Below are 23,233 nucleotides of genomic sequence, written 5' to 3' on the forward strand. Positions count from 1 at the left end.
CCTGAGCGTTTGGACTTTTTCTCCGAAAAATATCGCTTGCCTCCTGAAATTTCAATGTTTTCACATTGATCCTTTGTTCTTAAAAAATTTGCAATCAAGTCCCCTAAGTTTTCTGATGCAAAGTGATACAGCAGTGGTGCGCACAGAGGATAGGGGCTCGAGGTCACATCGGATATGCATGCTCCAAGAGGAAGCTTCCATAATTTTTTTCCTTTTTTTTTTTTTTTTGATAAAGAGTATTCAATTAAAACATTTATGCTGGTATCTATACCCATCTAAAATTCAATATCAATTTATGAGTCAAATGATAGATACCTTCGCCCTTTGAGTTTGTCCTTTCCAACCGTATATATGCACGGATGTATGCTTGTGTGTGTATATATATACACGTGAGCCGGAAAAAATTAATCAATTTAGAAATAAATAAAATATATATATATATATTAATATTTAATAAAAAAAATATATTTTTTTATTATAAATATATTTTTAAATGATTGTTTATATGTCATTTATCATTTAAAATCAAAACCCGCCAAACCAAGAAAACATGAGTTATGGGTTGCGGTTTTATTTGTGCGTTCATTTTATAATTCATATATTTTAAAATAATAAATATAATTTTATTTTAATTTTATATTTTTTAAATAAATATTTTATCGAAGATAATATGTATGTATATGTGATAGCAAATGATATGGGCCTAATTTTATCTATCAAACTCTCCATTAAAAAAATAAAGAGAAAATCAGGATCAATTTTATACCATAAAGAATGATAGGGGTTACCACATCATCTAATCACAAAGATGGATGGTGCATCATCTGATCTCTATGATCCATTGCATACATCCCTGTTCAAGTTGTACAATTCATATATATAAATTATTTCTCCATGATCCACTGTACAATTTATCCTATGAATTGCATCTCTATGGATATCATCACGATGCTGTGTGTGGCATGTAACATCATGCCTTATTTAATACCTGTTAATGTCAATGATAGAATGATAAGACCACCATCAATATTGCAAGCTCTTTAGGGCACAATGCATGCATTGGAGCAGAATACAAAATCAAAATCCCTCCTTATTATTTCAGTGTAGAAAAACCACCTAATCGAAAAGCCATCCCCTTTCCGATATCCTTTTGTTGGGTAAGCAGTCCCTTCTCGGCATTTCATTAGATATGTTCCGAATGATTGCATCGTCTTGTCCCCAACGTAACCATAAGAAACCAGCAAGTTTTTGGTATGGCCGTTGGAGAGGATGGGCAAGCTTTTTATAGAAAGATGCATATCACGCCCTTCGTTCCTTCATCGCCAAGTCCGACCGCCCAAGAAAGAGACATGGAACGAATTCTTTCAACCGATTTTATTTTCCAGGGGACCACCAACACCTTCGTGATACCTTGATCCTAACACGACAAGGTCCGCGTGGAGTTAGTTGAATTACTAAAATAAAAATTATGACAATAAAAATAAAATGTATATTAGAATAGACCATTGATTTTGTCTTAAACTGATTACATGCATACTCTTTTTTTATTCAAACATTATGAAGATTCATTTTGTTTACATACCAAAGTACGAGTTTATGATAGAATTTTTTGCATGCATATCATCTAAATATTGAGATTTTATGTGAATATTATTTCAAAATTGATATTTACATGTATGTTATCATAAAATATTTATTATATATATATATATATATTCATCTTTTTTTTTTAATTTTGTATACGTACCCATGCTACTAACATCATTAAAAAATTAGCGGTCAAAAATTAAAATGATTGAAATACTGTAAATAGATAGAAAAATAAAAAATAAAAGAGATATACATATAAATAGTAATATTCATATAATTTTGTATATTTATGAGAGTATACATATAAAAAAATTCAAAACTTATTTTTGTGTATTTCAACTTTTTTTAACATCCAAATTATTCTAATACTTACTCCATAAAAAATATTATTTAATAAGATAATAGATTCGACAATTATATAACAAGAAGATATACAGAAGTTCCTTCGCTAACTATGAGATTGTTTGATATTATTCTTCTTCATTTACAAGAATCATTAATTCTTATCAAATCAATAACCAACTTTTATAATTATTGTTATAGATGCATATGTATGGGTATGGATCAAAATATAAAAAGGAATAGAATCTTTTAAAAATATATGATAAATTATTATAATGAAGCTTTCATGCTATTACTATACTCATAGATTTAAGAACAACAATCATCTCCAAGCAAAACCAGCAAAAAAGAACTTCATAACCCTTTTCTTATCAAAAAAAAAAAAAAGGACTTTGTAACCCCTTAGATTCACTAATATTCATATGATAAAAAGTCATCCATTACATAAAGAAGGAAAAGAAAAAACAAAAAATCTAGTGTATAGGACTCATGTTATCATAACATTTTTAAATTAATCATCTATCTACGCATGAGAAGTTTTGTGGCTCCAGAAGATAAATATTGTAAATTTTACAATTATAAAACTCTCACAATACATTTTTTTTAATAATCTATTTAGCTAAAAAGTATGATCTAGCCATCTTCATATAAAAAAGGATCCAATAAAGAAAGAACTTCAGTGGTAATAAAACGAATTTCGATTTTAATGGGGAAAACTTTCATGGAGAAAAAAGAGGTAGAGTGATCGTCAATAATAGAAAAAAGGAGCTGGAAAAATAATTTGATTCTCAATGGAGTAAAAGAAAGGAATCGAGAGAGATTGAGAGATTTACAAAGAAGGTGGAGAGCCTAGGGCGATCTTGAGTGAAAAAGAGAGATCATACGTGAAGTTGGAAAATTTAATATACGTTGAGTAAGTTTCCAATGAAATTCATTAACTTATTTGCTTCAAGGATGAAAAGATAATTTTATAATTTTATTTTTTTTAAATTAAATAAATTTATATTTGGCTAATGACATTAGCTAAACTGCCATATCAAGGTATTCATGCAAATATTAGTTATAGAAGCATATTCAAGAAAATTTTAATATTTAGGAGGGTCTTGATACAAAAAATTAAGGGCTTTTTGCTTGTATACCCTATTAAACATAAAAAATTATATGTGTATCTCATAAAATTGTTGATTACATATATATCTTTATAAATATTTATTCTCTTTCTTTTTTTTATCCATTAAAAGTATTTCAATCATTTCAATTTTAAATCATTAATTTCTTAATAGTGTTAGATGGTATAAGTACATATGCATAAAAATAAGAAAAAAAAGATATACATACAAAAAAATTATTTTATGATTAGAGAGTATTAATATAATTTCAATATTTATGAGGATATGCATGCAAAAAATTCTTTATGACGAGATGTCCATATCTAGCTGATGCTAAATAGGTAGAAATAGAAAAACTTGCTAATCCCTTGCCAACATTAATTAAAGGATTGGAATTGTGTCCCGGATTGCAACTTTAATGTAACAAATTTCTGCTATATAGAGAATATACAAGCACCATGGAAGCTTGGATATTTGTGAGAGGTGTTATTTTATATTCTGTTCTCACCAAATCTAAGGATGGTTCCGAGGTCAACTAGCACTTGTGTGATAGCAATTAACTTGGATTCGTCCTTTGGTCAAATAGTAGAGAATATACAAGCACCATGGAAGCTTGGATATTTGTGAGTCAAGTGTTATTTTATATTCTGTTCTTACCAAATCTGAGGATGGTTCAGAGGCCAACCAGCACTTGTGTGATAGCAATTAACTTGGATTCGTCCTTTGGTCAAATTCTAGCATAACCTGTGATGTATCCATGTTTTTTTTTTTTTAATCTCTGGTGGTATTTGACCCCTGATCTTGCTCCATGGAGGATAGAGTTTGATGGGGAAAGGGACTACAGTTACCAAAAAAAAAAAAAAAAAAAAAAAAACCCCTAGGGTTACATATCTTCAGCCCGCATCATGAGCTCTCTCGATCTCCTCTCTTTTTTTTTTTTCCACCTTTTTTCCACAACACTTATCCTACTAACCCTTTGATATCAAACACTGAATGTCCAACCCATTTGGGAACCAAGCAAGGTCCAACGCATTTTCCATTTCACACAGATCATGGAGTGGAGTGAGATTCGATGAATTGTGATACATTCCTTGTTTGACCAACTGGTGTTGCTAGAAAAACCAATTCATTGAAACAAACAACATGGCATATCATTAGGATGCTATCATCAAAACATTGTGTATGGTGATGTAGATGGCTGCATGTTTTGCTTTGCTCTTGTTTATTCCTCCAACTTGCCAACATAATCCCATGAGCACCAGAAATGCTACACAACTCTGGGATCTAATTCGAAGTTTGGTTTGGGAATTGCATCAATTCATCACCACACTGTGCTGGTGAAAGGATTTGATGATGTTTACGTTTCCTGTGTTTCCATAGCGGCAGTCTACAAATTTAGTTCAAAATTCAAATGCATTTTTTCTAAGTTACTGGCGCTGCACCTGCACCGTCGGTATAGACGTTTTGACTGGTCAAACTTTTCGCTCGCCGTGGAAGATGAGCTTAGCACGCCAAGCGATCATGCTCCCATTTTTCCCGGGGTATTTAGAAACCGAGTCAGATCTGCACGTGGGATTTGTCTGCCCCCACCTTTTTATTTCATTTTATTTAAAAATTTTTTCCTCCCAACCCAGGTAAGCTGAGCCTAATTTTGTTTTCAAGCTTCTATACGGGCTTGGACCTAAAACCTTTTGAAAACCCCAAACCTAGGCCCTGGCCAAATCCTGTCGGGTCGGCCCAGGTTGTGGAGTGGACTATGGATCGTTTCATCACAAACGGCTTAACATATCTTGAATTGCATTCAACTATTATGCTTTCTGAAAATTCTCTGGAGACTCGAAAACACCAATATTCAGTAGTACTAAAGCCGAGTATTTAAGAAAATATCATGAAGGATTTGAGATTCGGAATTGAGCCCGAATTTGAGCTCTATTTTGGGTCTTATTTGAATTTGAGATTGGCCTAAACCAATTGTTTACTCAAGCCCACCCCAAAACCCAATAGCCTCTATAGTTAAGCCTAAACAACCTGAAATTTTTGGAACCTAGCTCGAAGTCTGATCAGAAGTCAACTTGACCCATTTTTAGCCTCGCATGCAGATTCATATTTAAATTGAGACTTAAGTGAGTTGGTTTGGAATGTGGTATGAGGAGAGATTGCATGGATCTGGTGCAAGCTTGGGTTGCCTTAGATTTGGGTTGAGATGGATCAAACCCGACTAAGGGACATCGACAAGAATACTTAAAATTTGATTAATTTGTGAATACAGAATAAGGAGATTCTTCTCTTCTTTTTCTTCTTCTGTCGGGATACAAAAGTTGATCCTAAACTCGGGATGATGCATCATGCCTTGATACATGCATATTAGTCTATCTCATATATCACTTGTATATGTTTTGATATCCAGTATAACACCCATGGCTAACAAAAAACGTAAAAAGTTTACTCATGGTGGGCTGTCTCACCAGACTTGATGGCAAGTCAGGAGTGTTTGACTCGAAACCAACCCCAAACAACCTACCAACCTCCAACAAATCTATTGACTTTATATTAAAAGCTATATTTTTGTAGTTTTTGGGCTACTTATGCTGCAACTCATCTTTCCATTTAGCTGTAAGTTATTAGGTTGATAGTCTAAAAGCCCATATATCATATAATTTTTTAAAAAATATACAAATATCAATATAAAAATAATGTTCTAAAAATATATGGTCCAATTAGCAGTGTTTGAGTCGGGATAGCATCATCAAACACCTGGCAGCATGCTGCCAAAAAAAAAAACACCAAACCTGGCGGCATATACCATTTTTTAAACCAGTCCAAGAACTTCTTAGTTATGATTTTAGTAACCCTCGGTCATAGTTTAGGTGAAGCAGCACTGGTGGAAGCCGGAAGGATTAATAATGCACACAGCGCGGTGAAGAATTGCAGGTATTAAAATCTAAATATAAAACTTAAATAGCAAGCAATTATAGGGACGATATTACAAAAAATCCATAACGGCGTGCCATGCTGGTCATCAGTTGGGTGCTATCGGATCGGGTAGGGTCCAGTTTGGCTAACCCGGATCCGACCCGTCGGGAGATTCGGGCCTACGTTAAATAAAGGCGGTCCCCTATTTGAGTACTTCGGCGTGCGTTATTGTACAAAGGCGGTGGGTCGGACCCGAACGATGTCTCAGTGACCGTCCTGCTTCCCGTGTCTCCATAGCTCGGAAAGGGGAGAAAAGAAGACACCACCTGATTGGCTCCGTTGCCGTCCGATCGATCCCGCACCCAAGAACCAGGTAAGAAGGGAGCGGGGGATCCATCGATCGATCTCGCGGAAGAACCTGGGAGAGAGATAGCCAAGAAATCGGAGAAAGATGTGGGAATCGATTGTCTTGACGCTAATTGCGACGGCGGGGAACAACATTGGGAAGGTTCTCCAGAAGAAGGGCACCGTTATCCTCCCTCCCCTCTCCTTCAAGCTCAAGGTCAAAAGGATTTGTTTTTCATTTTTTTGTTCTCTTGATCTCTTTACATGGCAGTTTGTTTCTTGATTCGATGATATATTGATTAACTTGAATTTTAATGTGTATTTTGGTTTTAAAAGGCAACTTTTTTTTTTCCTTAAAAAAAAAAAGTTGTAGCGATGGAGGATCTTTTCCTTTCTTCTTCCGGTATCTTCTTGAAATTTTGAGAGCTCTAACTTTCGTGTTGTTTGTGATTCATTTATCATGATTAGTGATTTTCGATGAGTTTTGGCTTCTGGGTAAATCGAGGAATGCAGTTGGTTGGTGATTCTTGTATTGATACGTTGAGGAGACATTATTAGTTGCCAAACTTTTGATTTTTAGATGGTTTATTTGCTTCATGTCCTCACCTTTGGTATAATTCGGGATATTGTTGCAGTCATTTCTTTACCATGGGTTGGTTCGACACATTACATCAGTCATTTCTTAATCTCAGTGACCTATCCCGCACCCAAGAACCAGGGAAGAAGGGAACAGGGGATCCATCGATTGATCTCTCTCAAGAACCTGGGAGAGAGAGATAACCAAGAGATCGGAGAACGATGTGGGAATCGATTGTTGACCCTTATTGTGACCGAAGAAGGGCACTGTCATCCTCCCTCCCCTCCCCACAAAGTCCACCCCCCGCCCCACCAACAACACCAAAAGAAGAAGAAGAAGAAGAAGAAGGAAAGAGGAAAAAAAGAAAGAAAAGAACAAGAAAAGAAAAAAAAAAGAGAGAGAGAGTCTTTTCAAGTCATCCAGTCTTATATCAGATGCTTATTATTATTACTTTTTTTCTGAGTGCTTCCAAATTCCTCAATGAGCTAGCTGTAGCCAATCTGCCTGGAAAATTTAAAGTGTCGTGTTTTATATGGACCAACAAGTTGAAATTTCTAATAGAAAATGTGATGAACCCTGAAAGTATTGAGAAATGATGAAAAGAGTTTGAGGCCACTAGAAGCTTTCAGTTGATCAATACAATCACCTAGCGTTTGATTCAGTCATTTCTGTAGGATTGGTTCATTCCGACTGATAGTTTGCACTTTCCTTTGTAACTTTTGGAACAAAATGCTATAAATAAAAAAGCTGATCTTTTCCAGAATGCTGCTAAATAATAATGCTGCATGGTGCCAGGGATCAATTGGACATACCTTAGTACATTAATCACATCAGTTTATTGTGACCCTGCAATAATATTTGTTTTCAAACTGATAAAAAGCAGTGGAAGATATTTATTCTGTATTGCTAGTCAAACTGATAACTGAACTGATTGTGCTTACTTTTTCGGTGATCAGAGCTTATGCTTTCAACACACTATGGCTTATAGGCTTTGTCATGGATATATTTGGTGCACTGCTGATGTTAAGGGCATTGTCTCAAGCTCTGAAAAGCAGTGGAAGATATTTATTCTGTATGGCTAGTCAAACTGATAAACTGAACTGGTTGTACTTATTGTTTAGGTGATCAGAGCTTATGTTTTCAACAAACTATGGCTTATAGGCTTTGTCATGGATATATTTGGTGCACTATTGATGTTAAGGGCATTGTCTCAAGCTCCGGTGAGTCAATCGATATCTATATTCTGAACTTTACTAAGCAAATTTAATAGCTAAATATTGCTCTTGAACTGCTATTTTTATATCACCTGGATATCATCCTGGATTGCTCATTAGTTTTCCCTGATTTTCTTCCTTTTGTGCAATTTAATGTACATGACAACAATGGACAAGCACACACAAAGTTCACCTCGAGGCATTACTCTGTTAAACAAATTGCATAAGATAAGAGGGGAAAAAAATTACCGGTCCATTTTGAAGATAAAATTGTACAAGATGGGATTCAAGTAAATAATAAGGCCACATTAGTATAGAGCTTAGGCAACTAGAGATGCTCAACTGGCATCTCCAAAACCTAAAAGTAACTTCCCTACATATGTATTGCTGAATATTCTGTGATTTGGTGAATTCAACAGATTTTGTCATCAATTGGTTTCTCTTATTATGCATTACCCACCAAATGGTTCAAGAAAAAGCAAATTGGAAATAGCTGTACCTATTCCTTGTATTATTTTATCATGGCTTCAAAACATATACAAGTTTCCAAGAGAATAAAATACAACATAATGAGAAGCTCGAGTCTAGACCATAGGACAGCTTAGATACGATGGTGGAAACAGAGTATCCAAGATAAATGAGATGAAACATAGAACCACAAGACGGGGTACAGACCTTGAGTAACAATCATAAAGAAATCCATTAGCTACTTGGCGACAAACTTTGTAACCTTGAGCAAGTCACAGCTAAAGTGACCTATAAAGTGGATTTATATTGATGCTTTATTTGCAAGTGATCTAATAATACAACAGAATGCATACACCATGTTGTTTCATGTTGAGGCTGATATTTGCTGAAAATCCACTCTGAGAAGTAAAGTGCAATATATGCATTTACTCTTAAATGTGCTTCATTCATTAAATTGTGATATATGTTTTCAGGTTTCTGTTATACAACCTGTTTCTGGTTGTGGACTTGCTATACTTTCTGTATTCTCCCATTTTTATCTCAAAGAGGTGATGAATGCTCTTGATTGGCTGGGCATTGCCTTGGCTGGTGTTGGTACAATAGGTAATGTAAGTTTAGAGTAATCCTACTGCTGATTGCTTACTCTTTTAGCTGTTTGTATTAATTATTGCTAACATGTCAGATCTCAATAAGGTGAGTATTTTCTCCACGGAATTGAGTAATGGTTGGAATGAGGCCATTGTTTCATTGAGCTTGTCATGTATTGTGGGATGCATAAATTTACCCTATAAGATTGCACACTAAAGGTTCAATGTACAAATCTCTCGGTTCTGGAATTTTTGTGCAACTTCATCCTAACAATGAAATGATCTGCAAGTAGATACACCCTAAATCTGTGTTTCTTTTTTGACAAATATTACAAAAATTCATTAGACTACCTTTAATTGGCTTGAATTAAAGATGTGTTATGCTTGAATGAGATGTAAGATTCAAACTATAACGTGTATTGTTAATTTTTTTCTTGAGAGAAAGGAGAGGGTAGGAGAAAGCAGTGCTGCATTGTACTTGTGTAGATATAATGTGGCCATGGTGCTTTTGTCCACTGGGTTTGGTCATTGATGCGATGCTGTGAGCACTAGGAGGCATCATGATGATTGACAAATAGGCATTTTAAAGTTTTTAATTCATAACTTGACAATGCTACCCAGTGCATGATATGTGCCAATGGAAACAATAACAAGGCTGTCTAGCTTTAAAGGACCGTGTAATGGAGTAAATGACTGAGTGAACTTTGAATTATGACCTTGGTGAAGCATATTGTGTGCAGATGAGGTTAGAAACATAGTGCTGTGGTAGGTTAACAAATTTGACTGAAAGCAAAGTAGGATAACTGCTGATCCTAACCAGAAAGATGATGCCAACGATTACTAGGCAAATTTGGTGGAAGACATGTCACTCCTAGATGCCATGTCAGACAAGAAAGGTGACTGAGTTCCATAGAAAGAATACTGTCATATTGAAGTGGATTATGTGGAGGCTCGACATTGGATACATAGGCATTGCAAGCAAAGTAGTTTGTTTTAAAGATATAAGATTTTGATGTAAACCTGTATAGAAAAGGTACCAGGAAAGAGGCAGGCTTAGTGAGGTCACCAAGTATCAGGACTAAAATAAATTGAAATGAGTCTACAAAATGGGATTAGCAAATTCAACAATGGTGGGACAATCCAGTCAGTCCCTAATATATGGAGATTAAGTTGCTTGTTTAAACCTCAATATATCTGTCGGGAGTGGGGTAGGGCATGATAAAATATGGTTGATCAAATTTTCATGCATTTTGATGTGGATATGGGAGCATATTATGTTTGCTTATGCTTTGCTTTGCAAGAAGCAAGGTTTTAGTTTTCAGACCAATAGGATTGGTTCAAGTGTTGTGGCATCCTTTAGGGTCCATTTTTTTGAGAGTAAAAAACGTACTCAGGAATCTGTATTTTTCTAGATACGTATTTTTCTGGCAATATTTAGACCGAAAAATAATTTATCCATGTTCTTTTATGCATTAAAAAATGACTTGAGAATCTGTTATCCATGTTCTTTTGCATTACTAGTTTCCTAGATAAGTTTCTAAGATCTATCAATATTTCCTTTATTATCATTTATTATATAAATATTATTATGTATAATAATATGGTATAATATATTATACTCTGTATGTCATAATATATAATATTATATAATATATATTCATAAATATAGATAATTTGTTATGCATATAATATAATAATATATATTATAATATAGTCTATAATATTAATATATATTAAAATAATATATTATTACATTATATTATATTCTACAATAATAATATAAGATGTTAATATTATATTATAATATAAAATAAGATATTATACTATAACATCATATTATTATAATCATATATTATATTAAATTAATAAAATATTATTGTATGATAATAATATTATATTATATTATATATAAGATAGTATTATATATTATGATATTATTATGGGGTTAGGGGTATATTAGAAATGAAATAAAAAGATTATTTTTCTGGTTGAAGGAAAAATGACTTACCTACCTCCTAGGTGGGTAAGACTTTTCACCCCTTTCATGGGTAAATGCTATCCATGGAAAAATGATTTATCCATCTAGAGAATATGTGCATGTTATTCTGCGTCACTGTGTTAAGGTCTTAAGTAGGCTAGTATAATTCTAGGAATAAAGTTAAGCTGGTAAGCTAACCCCCCCCCCTCCTATTTCCCTCTTATTTACTATTAATTGTTGATAATTATTCTAAGTTTTAGAAAAGAATTCCCTTCAGACAATCTTTTATCTTAGATTTAGTGGATTCATTTATATCCCACCCATCATTTCCCTGGCACTATCAGGATCAGAAACTCTATTATTACTTGCAGCTATACTAAAAATAAGGTCATATGTGCCCTATATGGCTTTCTGGTCTATGTTGTCAGAAGTGGTACCTCTGGAATCTCATCTTATGTTCTGTTCTTACCAGCCATATTCTATTTCAGTTAAGTGTTGAACCTTCTGATGTCAAATAAATGCATATTATTTTGCTTGTCTATAAAGTCAGTCTGTTGGAAATTGAAATGTCTATAGTTATAGAATTACTGTATTAAGCAGCTCTTGTTTGCTCCAAGTTTTTGCCAATTTGTGACCCAATACTCTGATGGCTAATCTGCCATGATCGCTCATATTTTTTCTTATATCAAGCTGAAAGAATTTGATTGAAGGATTAAGAAAAATGAGGTGGACTAGGCTGTGGTTTACTGGATTTGAAGTCAGATCTGGGCAGGTGAGACTGGAAGATGCAGTTTTGAAAACAATAATTTGATCTATTGAATGTGATCTACTATCGTTAAACTTCCTACAAAACAAAGATCGTATAATTTGGAGATCAAATTGGTTAGAAAGGAACGGTTTAAATAACACAAAATAATGCCTATTGTGACCACTAGATCCATAGGCCAAGGGTCTGTAAATTATATGATTTTTGTTCAATAAGCGGTTTAGAGATAATAGATTATATTCAAGGCCTCTGATCGTCATTGTTGGACCCTCTGTCTTCCAATTTCACTTGACTGGATCCACCTTTAGATCCAGTCAACTAGAGCCTAGTTCACTTCAAGAAAAAAACTATTATTACATCTGTGCTCTTTTCTTTGACCTGATATACGCAAAACCACTTGACAATGCCAGTTTGCTTCCTTTTTTCCCCTTTTTAGTAACTCGTGAAGTTCTTTTTCTACAATTCAGGCTTTCCTACTCTGAAGCCGTAAGATGTCTAAATTTTGCTGTATGATCTTTAAACTTTGAGCATAATATCGATTTTCAATTACATATTTTGGTAATTCTTAAACTAGTGAACATGATTTCATGGTTGCATGGCAAACATTTCTGGCATGGCTGAAGGATCTTCAAGTAGACCACCAAATTTTCACTTCTGTCCTTCTCAAGACAAAACCTATTTCGGCTTACAGTAAAGAACTTTGAGAAATGAAATCATTTTCTGCTTGTTATGGAAATTACACTCCTTACTTTTTATTCATGACATCTATGATTGTAGTCTAATGTTCCTGAGTGCGTATATATCAGAAATAATATTGTCATTCTGTTTTTATTGCAGGGGTTGGCATTGGGGGGAGGAGCAAAATGTTGCTGCAGTCTCTCTTTTCCGTTTACCTTGGCTGGTTTTCTCAGTTGTCATCTTGTTTGTAGGTATCATGCTCTGTGTACCAATCTATATCTCTAGTCCATTATCATCACCATTGCTACCACCATCACAATCTTCTTCTTATTTTTCATGTATAAAAGGAAAAATCTGGCATCTCAGTCCTTTGGTACATACTTCTTATTACCAACATCTAAAGTTCTCTTTGAACAGGAATGTGAAACTGTGGATGCAGAACCTTTGATTTCATACAGTGTATTGAGTACTAGAATCTTGATTTGATATGGAGATTAATCATTCAAGTAGCGGTTAATGATTAGCATATCACTTTTGATGAGTTGTATGGAATTTTTATATGCTACAGAATGGCACTCTTTTCCTCATCTAAAGATCATACCTGATGGCCCGGTTTCCAGAATTTTGTTTCCTTAGAAAAATTATCTTTTTTACCCTATAGCATGTTCCTTTTAAGTATTTGTGCTTTGCATAGTTTATTTTGAGCACCATACTCCTCCTCTAAGCTTAACAATAAAATCAAAATGGGTTTCAACTTGTACCATATGAAACTTTGAATGAATTTACCAATCCATAAGGTAATACCATCAATAGATTAAGAAAGAATATGAAAGGGTCTCTAATTCTCTGCAATTGCCCTCTGCTTCATGGGTTTGAGCTGCTCTTCAGTTTGTCCAATGATCCTACAGTGGATGATCTAGAAAGGTTGAATAGATTGAAAAAAGGAATAGGCACATACACTCACATGGTTATGGATCCATAAATTTTCATCCTAATTGGACTAAGACATCTAATTCCATGCCTGGAGATTCAGATAATCTTGAATGCGTGGCTTCACATCTACAATAGTCAACGGCGAGGGCAAGAGCTGGTAGGTGTTCATACCCTTCTACTAGATAAACTGTATCATTTGCTTTTTAATCTTCTTCTGTATATCTTATTTCCATCAGACTTCATATTTTTAACTATATGTTGCTTGCACAATGTTTGACATTCTGCACATCCAATGCAGATGCAATCTGAAGTTGTCGAGGAGATCATATTTGGCTTGGAATCAGGCATTCTATTTGGGTGCTGTTTCATTGACCCTCCATTCTTTTCTTCTCATACAATTAGTGCATCTGTGACATTATTTCTTTCCCTTTTGATTTGTGCGCCATTATTTTTCATCCAGAATTACCTGTTATCAAAATTTACCTGCATCTCACATCTATCCAATCTAAATAATCTATATTTTTAAAATGTAAATTATTTAAATGTGGAATAGACATTACATCATTGCAGTTTTATGCCCTCAGAAATCTATCCCATCGCTGTAGCTTGGTATGTTCTTAAGGAGATGTTAGTTGCTAATGCTGCAACATATAATTACAGGATGGCATCCGTAATATCAAAAATGGGATTTTTGTTCTCAGAGCAGGGCTTCTCTAAGGTTGTGGTTCCTGTATGTATTTCAATCAGTATATGCTGTAGTGCCACTGGATTTGTTTATCAGGTATTTTCAATATTTATCTTTTTCTCTTTTGCATGAAATTCTTGTGTGTGGTACACATGTCGAAGGCCGTTTGATGATTATTATACTTTTTGCTGGAACAATTCACTTCATACAGAGATGCCATTGAAATACGTGCACTTGGGCACTGATGATCATCAAATACTAGTTCAAGATTTTCAAAAACATGAATCTAATAACTGCAGATACTGAAGGGCCTCATTCAATACCAGATGCACAAGCAAGTAATAACAGATCTGTAAAATAGTTTTATGCCGACAACTTTCATAGCTGGATGCTGTTGCAAATTTCGGGGAATAAACAGTGATTCTCAAACTTCAATTCATACCCTGATCCATAAAGCCGACCTGACAAAGATGCGATGAAGCTTGTTACTTAAGAAGATGGAATCACCATTTGATTAGATATTCTGTTATTATTCCGAAACACCAATTTTTTGGAATCTCCTAATTTTTTCCTCCTCATGCTTTTGATCATCCTGGTCCCGACATTATTTGATCGGTTCAGTTCAAAACTGATAACATGATTTGTATCGCCCTTTTTTTAATGTGATGGGAGGGAGACCACCGGTATTATTATAATAACCTGGGCTTGGCTTCTTGAGGATGCACCAGTCAAGATTCTAACCAACGTCCTTCCGTTTGAAACAGAGGTGACCATCAGTTATTGAGTTGTCGCTATTGCCTGTTAGAGTTTGGCACTTTTCAGCTAGCTGGCTATAACTAGTTGGCAGGATCAGTGCAATTTTCAAAGGGGAATGATGAAACTGTCCTCTTAGAAAATTGGTTTTCTCTCGATTTAGTCTCTCTATTTTCACACATGCTTGTACACATTATGTGGCTATATAGAGCCAGAATTTAACAGTCAGAATATTGTTGTTACATATAAATAAATATCTATTAAGCTCAACATATAAGTCGATGTGCATCGTAACCTGAAGGTCACGGGTTCAGAATATGGAAACAGCCTTTCCATAAGCAAGGGTAAGGCTCCATACATATGACACTCTCTAGATGCTGCAATAATGGGAGCCTCGTGCATAGGGCTGCCTTTTTTTATATTCAGCTTGATACAAATGTTTACTTTTCTTTTTCCCTTTATTTAAAAAAAAAATAATGGGTTTGTTTGGTTGTGATCTTACCTTGGCTGAGTTCTTTGAACAGACCCGAGGGCTAAAGCATGGGAGGGCTATTGTGGTATCTACATGTGCAGCTGTGGCATCTATTTTGACTGGCGTACTAGCTGGTATGCTTGCCCTGGGTGAAGACATGCCTTCAGCATCTGTTGCTCGTCTCTCTCTCTTGCTTGGATGGTATTCCACAACTTGGCTCGCTTAATTTCACATCAATAGCTTTAAGATGAATTCTCTTTCTTTTTTAGATGTATGCTAAGCATCTCATGCATCATTTCTTTCATAAAGATCGAAACGACTGATGTTGTTGGCAACGTAATATTATGAGATTAGAATGGATTTGGTCTTATACATATGTGAGGAAGGTAATCAAAAAAGAAAAAAAGATAAGTTTGTTTTTTTTGTCACTTAGGAGCGGTGCGAGATGAAAGTCTCATGCACAGTTTTCAATAAGAGAAAGAAGTGAGAAATCCTCTTTTGGACTCCGACTATCTCACTCCAGTTGTTATTTTTCTTTCTGTTACTTCGAAAGTAATTGCTTCAGCTTAAGCCACACGAATTTTTGATATTCCTTTTTATTTCTTATCAAACCAGAAATTTTTAGACTTGTTACCAATTATGTACTGTGCTGACATGGATATTAGTTATGTGTCGGGACAACCATTGTTCACTCCTATTATGTACAGAAGCAGAACCATATCAATCTTGAGGCTCCATAATATATACATTATAATCCGATTGAATAAGCTGCTTGTGCATCAGAGCAATCGTTTTGAATTATGAAGATGATATAACTATGTAGAACTCTTTCTTGGTTCATGTGCTCATCGTAAACATTGTTCATTTTGCATTTAGAAATTTTCGGATGGTAAACAGATTTTCTCCATTAGTGGAAGCTATGCACTTCTCTGCATTTTCTTCTAGTATACGGTGGGTGGAAACAAACATCATATGCTATTTGCAGGTCCTTTATCACTGCTGGGGTAATTGTTCTTGTATGCTCAACTCGGCTGATGGGAGTTCTACCTAGGCCTATTCGACACATTTTGAGAAGTAACCTTGAGAGGCATCACAATCTTAGGCGGTCTGGCTCATTACGGGTTAAAGATACAAGCCCACCAAGTGCAGTTATCCATGCATCAACGTTGCATCATCTGATAACATCCCCGGCAAAAGAAAAGGCCTAGAGAAGTTACGAGAAACCTGAATTACCATTTGATGCCTTCAGCATATCATCTCCCGGTATCATTGGTTTTTAACTTGTCAGCATTTGTGATTAAAGATGTAAAATCAGGTGGGTTTTTTCTTTGGTTAGGCTTCCGTTTCATTCATGATTGTTCTTGTAGCCTCCACCGCAATTGAGTTGGTCTTGGGGCTCAGCCAGAGTATTTTTGGCTACTAAAACAATGCACCTCCATACATCCTTAATTATGGTATCTGAGCTCTCTCTCTCTCGCTTTTGAAAAGAACCGTTATGAGTTTTCTTAGTTCCACTTGTTCCTGAGAAGTGGAGCATTGCTAGAATGACTTTTTTTTTGGTAATAAGAATGACCTTCAATGCTATATGATGATCTGGATCTCATGATTAGCAAGTTGTGGGACTCTGATGGTCCTTTGATAAGGTCCAAATCAATCAACATCTTGAGCTTCAATTTAATTCTTCTTGTTGATGGAAGCAGTTAAATTAAGTGACAACTTGCAAACTACAGAGGTTCATGGAATTCCCATCTCTTCTATACCCACCTTTTTTTAACCTTAGACCGTCTGTTGTTGGTTTCCCTAGTTTAGTCAGTTCATGATACATTTTAGAGAATATTTGTGAAAAATTCACACTTCGGATTTAGCAAGATCGCTAGGGTTTCAGAGATGAGTATCGCATTTCCTCTCTACTGTTATTAATTCCATGTTAGTTTCTTTTTATCTGGGTGCATAACGTCATACAAATGGTATATATTGTCATTGGGTTTTTGGGCATTTGGATGAAGAGGCTATCCAGATGAGAATCCTTTATGTGAATTGAGCAGCCAAAGTCTTCAGAAGCAGGTGGCCTTTTCTTTATGAGGCAACATCATCTTCATGAATATTACATCTGATGCATGACAAGAAGCCTTTTCTCGATCCCAAGTCATCGATGCTTCGCCGCCAGAAAACAGAGGTGCCATCTTGCTGGAGCTTCAGTAACAAAGTTAATAGTATTTTAATGATAACAACTGGTTCTGATTCTCGAACCAGGGAACTCACGAGCTTTTGTCCTCTGTTTGGTGGATCTTCCTTCCTGTTTCCGCCTGCTACGGTAGTAGATGATAGATTTAGATAAGAAGCATAGAATTTTCGTTGTCACCATTGACGGGGTCTTCTGAACCAGCGGTGCAACTTCCTTCGAAATCTTAATTTCTCCTGGCCAACAGCCAAGCAAGGGGCCCTACACAAATTGGTTCTCACACGTTATAGCAGTTTAATAATTAATTGCAAGGAGATATTGATGCTATAAGATAACAGCTACTATAATAATAAACCTATGTAAGCTATTTACAGAAGCATCGTCCAGGACTACTGAGTCTGCGCTTTTTGATTCAACGGGTATCAAAAAGTCCTCGTGTGCAATTTTTGACGGTGGTCAATTTTGCCGGACATTTCAAGCCCACGGTCGATTTCTAATAGTCTGACCGCGCCAGGTTGAAGGGAGTCAAGTTTGGACAATATTGACCTGGCATTATGCATGATTTACGGTGGCGGCGAAGCAAGGGTGTTTTGATTGTTTGGTAGGAATTGTAAAGCATGACAGAATGGAAATTTTGAATGGTCTCTGATTTAACTTCATAGAGAAGGTTTGAGAACTTTTGCAAAGAATGATGAACCAGATGAAAATTATCCTGTTTTGATGATGTAGAAAGATCGACCCACTTTAATCTAATCCAGGCTGCAATTAAATAAAGTGGTAACATGGCTAAATTCATGAGAAATTTGATAAGACTTGTTGGGGAATACCCACCGACCGACCGACCGATCGACGGCCGGAGGGACCGACCGACGGCCGGAGGGACCGACCGACCGACCGACAGCCGGAGCGACCGATCGATCGCCGTTCAGCCGACCGATCGATCGACGGACGCCATCATCGGCCAATTAACGGTCCATAACCGACTGAGGATGTGTCGGTCGGGTATACTTTTCCTGTTTTCCCGACCGACTGAACCAGGAAGTCTGATGGCCGACTCACGTAAGACTCGCTGACCAACAAAGGGGCCCGAATCTCCACCCGACGCCACACAGCTGGCCACCGACCTAGGGTCGGTCGGCTCCTCCGATCGCCGTACAGCCGCCAGAGCTTGTCTGTCCTGACAGCAACATGCGGCACTGCCACCTAGGGGCATTATCCCGCCTAGGGCATTGTCAACCCTAGTGATTTGACAATCCCACGGCGATATGATACTTCTACGGCGATTCTGACAGTCTACAGTGAGTTGACAATTCCTCAATTGTCCGCGCCATTAATGGCGCCGCCATGCCATGCTCCACTATATAAATCGGGGAAGGCAACAGTGCAGGGGACCTCCATTTTGACTTTGAAACCACAGGCTTGCTCCCCTCTCTCTCTCTCTCGATTGAGCTCTCTGTTTCATTTCACTGTTGCCCAACCACCTCTCTGACTTGACCGTCGGAGGGTCCCCCGCCGGAGCCGCCTCCGGTCAGTGTGGACTTTCCTTTTTGCAGGCGCTCGTTTTCCGGCGATCAGGCGACGAGGGGATTGGCCGCAACAGATTGGCGCGCTAGGTAGGGGGCTCGGCAGACACGGCACCAAGCCTTCCCAAGCAGAAGATACTAATGACGAAGACAAGAGCCCAACGATCGAGGGTCACCGGGTCGGCGAGACGCTCTTCCCGTCGGGAAGAGGCCTCCCCGCCACCCTCAGCGGCGGAGCCCAGCTCTCCACACCCCGCGGTGACCACGGAGGCGCAGATCGCGGCCATCGTGCGGTAGATGACCGTACTGACGGATGCGGTCAAGAGCCTCCAGCAACAACCGGCGGCCCGTCCGATGCCCTCCAGGAGCAGCCGCCGGGCCCGCGCCGATCCCCGTCGCCTCCGTGCGAGCGCCCGCAACAGCGCTCCCATGGAGAGGAGGAGGGACGGCCACGGCGTGACGCCCGACAGTCCCAGCAGCTCTCTCCTTCCCTGCTGGAACGGGCGAGGAAGGAGAAGCGACCGCGAACGCCGTCCGTCTCCCTCTCGGAATCTTCCGGAGACTCCACTCCTGGGGTCTCCCAGCACCGACGGACGGACGACTACGAGCGCAGGTTCGAGAAAATCGACCGTCGGCTTGCGCAGTTGCAGGTGGACGGCCAGAAGTCTTCGAACGACGTCGACTTCCAGACCGCCCAACCTCTCTCCCGACTCATTCTCGACGAACCGATCCCCAGTCGGTTCAAGATGCCGCACGTGGAGCCGTACGACGGCTCCACCGATCCAATCGACCACCTTGAGAGCTACAAAGCTCTCATGACGATCCAAGGGGCAACCGACGCTCTCTTTTGCATCGGCTTCCCCGCCACACTCCGCAAGGCTGCCAGGGCCTGGTACTCCGGTCTTCGATCCGGAAGTATCCACTCCTTCGGGCAGCTCGAGCACTCTTTCGTGACTCACTTCAGCACCAGCCGGAAGCCGCCGCGAACGTCGGACAGCCTTTTCTCCCTCAAACAGGGGAGAATGAGACACTCCGACACTTCGTGGCGCGATTCAATACGGCCACACTTGAGGTCCGGGACCTCAACGAAGACATGGCTATCTCAGCCATGAAACGGGGGCTGAGGCATCCCGATTCACCTACTCTCTGGACAAGACCCTCCCCCGGACGTACGCCGAGCTGCTGAGCGCGCATACAAGTACATGCGCGCGGATGAAGGAGCTTCCGACCGACGCTTGGCCGAACCCAGAGGCCCGAAGGAGAAGTGGAGGAAGGGTCGGGAACCCGCCGGACCCAGCAGGCCCCCGACCGATAGTCGGGTCTCGCCACCGCGACAGAGCCAGAAGTCGCCCCGACGGCAGGCCCCAAGGCCGACACGCTCCAGGTATGATTCCTACACTCCTCTCTCTGCCCCCGTGCGCAGATTCTGATGGAGATCGAGGGGAAAGAATACCTGCGACGGCCTCCGCTCTGAAGGCAAAAGGCCTCGACCGACGGAAGTACTGTCGATTCCATCGAGGCCACGGCCACAACACCGAGCAATGCATCCAGCTTAAGGATGAGATCGAAGCCCTCATTCATCGGGGGTATCTCGGTAAATTTCGGAAGAACCCACCGACCCAACCAGTTGCCGATCGACGACCCCAGCCGACCGAAGAAGCGACGACTAATCGACCGACGGCCGGGGTCATCAATATGATCTCCAAGCGGCTGGGCCCGGGGACGTCTGCGGGAGGGGAGCCGACGAAAAAGCCGCGCCCGGACGACGTAATCACTTTTATGGAGGAAGACGTTCGGGGCATCCAAACTCCCCACGACGATGCTGTTGTTGTTTCGGCAACAATAGCAAACTATGATGTAAAAAGAATTTTTGTAGATAATGAAAGTTCGACAAATGTTTTGTTTTATTCGACTTCTCCCAGATGCAACTGTCAACCGACCGACTTAAGAAGGTCTCCATGCCCTTGATCGGCTTTGCCGGGGCGCTGTCACGACGGAAGGAGAAATTACCCTGCCTGTGACGGCCGGCACCGAACCACGGCAAAGTACGGTCCACTTAACTTTTGCGGTCGTCCAAGTGCCTTCGGCCTACAACGCCATACTTGGACGACCTGGACTAAACGCCCTCAAGGCGATTGTCTCGACCTACCATCTCCTCGTTCGGTTCCCGACCAGAACGGGGTCGGGGAGATGCCGGAGACCAACAGCTCGCTCGACGATGCTTCCAGATCTCCGCTCAAAGCGACGAGTTGAGGGGCTCCCTGACGATCGACAAGCTGGACCAACGGGAGGAGGAAGAACGGGGTTCGCCGGCCGAACGGCTCGAGTCGATCCCGATAGCAGAAAATCCTGACCGGAAGGTATGGGTCGGATCTCAACTGCCCGACCCGAACGACGACGATTGACGGAGCTGCTGACGGCCAATGCCGACATATTTGCTTGGTCGGCAGCGGATATGTCGGGCATCCCCCAGAGACAATAACCCACCGACTCAACATCGACCCGACGATGAGGCCGGTGAGGCAGAAGAAAAGTCCTTCGCTCCAGAGAGACAGAGGGCCATCGACGAAGAAGTGGACAAGCTACTCGAAGCGGGCTTCATCCGAGAATCCACGTATCCCGATTGGCTCGCCAATGTTGTCATGGTCAAAAAAGCCAACGGGAAGTGGAGGATTTGCATCGACTATACCGACCTGAACCGAGCCTGCCCAAAAGATAGCTTTCCACTTCCAAAGATCGACCAGCTGGTGGACGCGACGTCCGGATTTCGACTGCTCAGCTTCATGGACGCCTTCGCCGGATACAACCAGATCCGGATGGCGCCTGAAGACGAGGAGCATACCGCCTTCGTGACTCCCAAGGGCCTCTACTGTTATCGGGTGATGCCCTTCGGACTGAAGAACGCCGCGCCACCTACCAACGACTTGTCAATAAGGTCTTTAAAGACCAGATCGGGCGCAACATGGAGGTATACGTGGACGACATGCTGGTGAAAAGTGCGCAGATCCCGATCATGTTCGGGATCTCGAGGAGACCTTCCGCACTCTACGACGACATCGAATGAAGCTCAATCCGACCAAGTGCGCTTTTGGGGTAACCTCAGGGAAGTTCCTCGGATTCCTCGTTTCTCAGAGAGGGATTGAGGCCAACCCTGAGAAAATAAAGGCGATCCTCGACATGCGTCATCCGAACACCAAGAAGGAGGTCCAACAGCTGAACGGAAAAATCGTCGCTCTCAGCCGGTTCATTTCTCGATCAGCTGAAAGGTGCCTCCCATTTTTCAAAACTTTGCGGCAGGCAAATGGTTTTTCTTGTCGGATGAGTGCCAACGGGCCTTCGAAGATCTGAAGAAGTACTTGGCTTCCCCGTCGCTACTCGTAAAGCCGCAGGTCGGGGAGACCTTGTATCTCTATTTGGCCACATCTTCTGAGGCGGTCAGTTCGGTGCTCGTCCGAGAAAACGAGAACCGAACCCATCAGCCTATCTACTATACCAGCAAGGTGCTCCACGGCCGAAGCCAGATATTCGGAGACGAAAAGATGATTTTCACCCTGACCGTCTCCGCACAACGACTCCGTCCATACTTCCAGGCTCATGCCATAGTGGTTCTCACCAACCAGCCCCTGAGGGCGATATTGCGCCGACCGGATACATCTGGACGACTGACAAAGTGGGCGATGAAGCTCAGCGAGTTCGACATTCAGTACCGACCGCGGCCTGCCTTGAAGGCTCAGGTCTTGGCCGACTTCATCGCGAGTGCCCGACAACCGACCAAGGGTCGGGAGCTGAGGACCCGGGACGAGACGCGGTCTCCGAGCCAGATCCGGTCTCCACCTGGGTACTGCACATCGACGGAGCTTCAAACGCTCAGGGGAGCGGGGCCGGGCTCCTGCTCACAAATTCGGATGGGGTGGTCACCGAGTACGCCCTCCGATTCGACTTCAAGGCCTCCAACAACCAAGCCGAGTACGAAGCACTCCTCGCTGGCTTGAGGATGGCGAGGGAACTGGGCGTCGACAGCCTCCGGGCATTCTCCGATTCTCAGCTGATCGTGGGGCAGGTCAAGGGCGAATTCGAGGCACGAGATCCGACCATGGTCAAATACCTTCAGAAAGTGA

The 23,233-nt window shown here is 40.1% G+C and overlaps 1 protein-coding gene across 1 annotated transcript; it reads left to right on the forward strand.

The window, feature by feature from the left end:
• Nucleotides 1-6,177: 6,177 nt before the first annotated feature.
• Nucleotides 6,178-16,900, forward strand: LOC105035405 (probable magnesium transporter NIPA9). The gene is made up of 10 exons (XM_073253133.1): nt 6,178-6,516; nt 7,998-8,096; nt 9,032-9,166; nt 12,073-12,077; nt 12,727-12,814; nt 13,601-13,657; nt 13,799-13,857; nt 14,161-14,281; nt 15,463-15,611; nt 16,396-16,900. Exons 1-10 carry the CDS (start codon nt 6,406-6,408, stop codon nt 16,616-16,618), a joined length of 1,047 nt encoding a protein of 348 aa, XP_073109234.1. The 5' UTR covers nt 6,178-6,405; the 3' UTR covers nt 16,619-16,900.
• Nucleotides 16,901-23,233: the final 6,333 nt, after the last annotated feature.

The sequence above is a fragment of the Elaeis guineensis genome, chromosome 2 (genome assembly GCF_000442705.2).
Source record: "Elaeis guineensis isolate ETL-2024a chromosome 2, EG11, whole genome shotgun sequence".
Lineage (NCBI taxonomy): Eukaryota > Viridiplantae > Streptophyta > Magnoliopsida > Arecales > Arecaceae > Elaeis > Elaeis guineensis.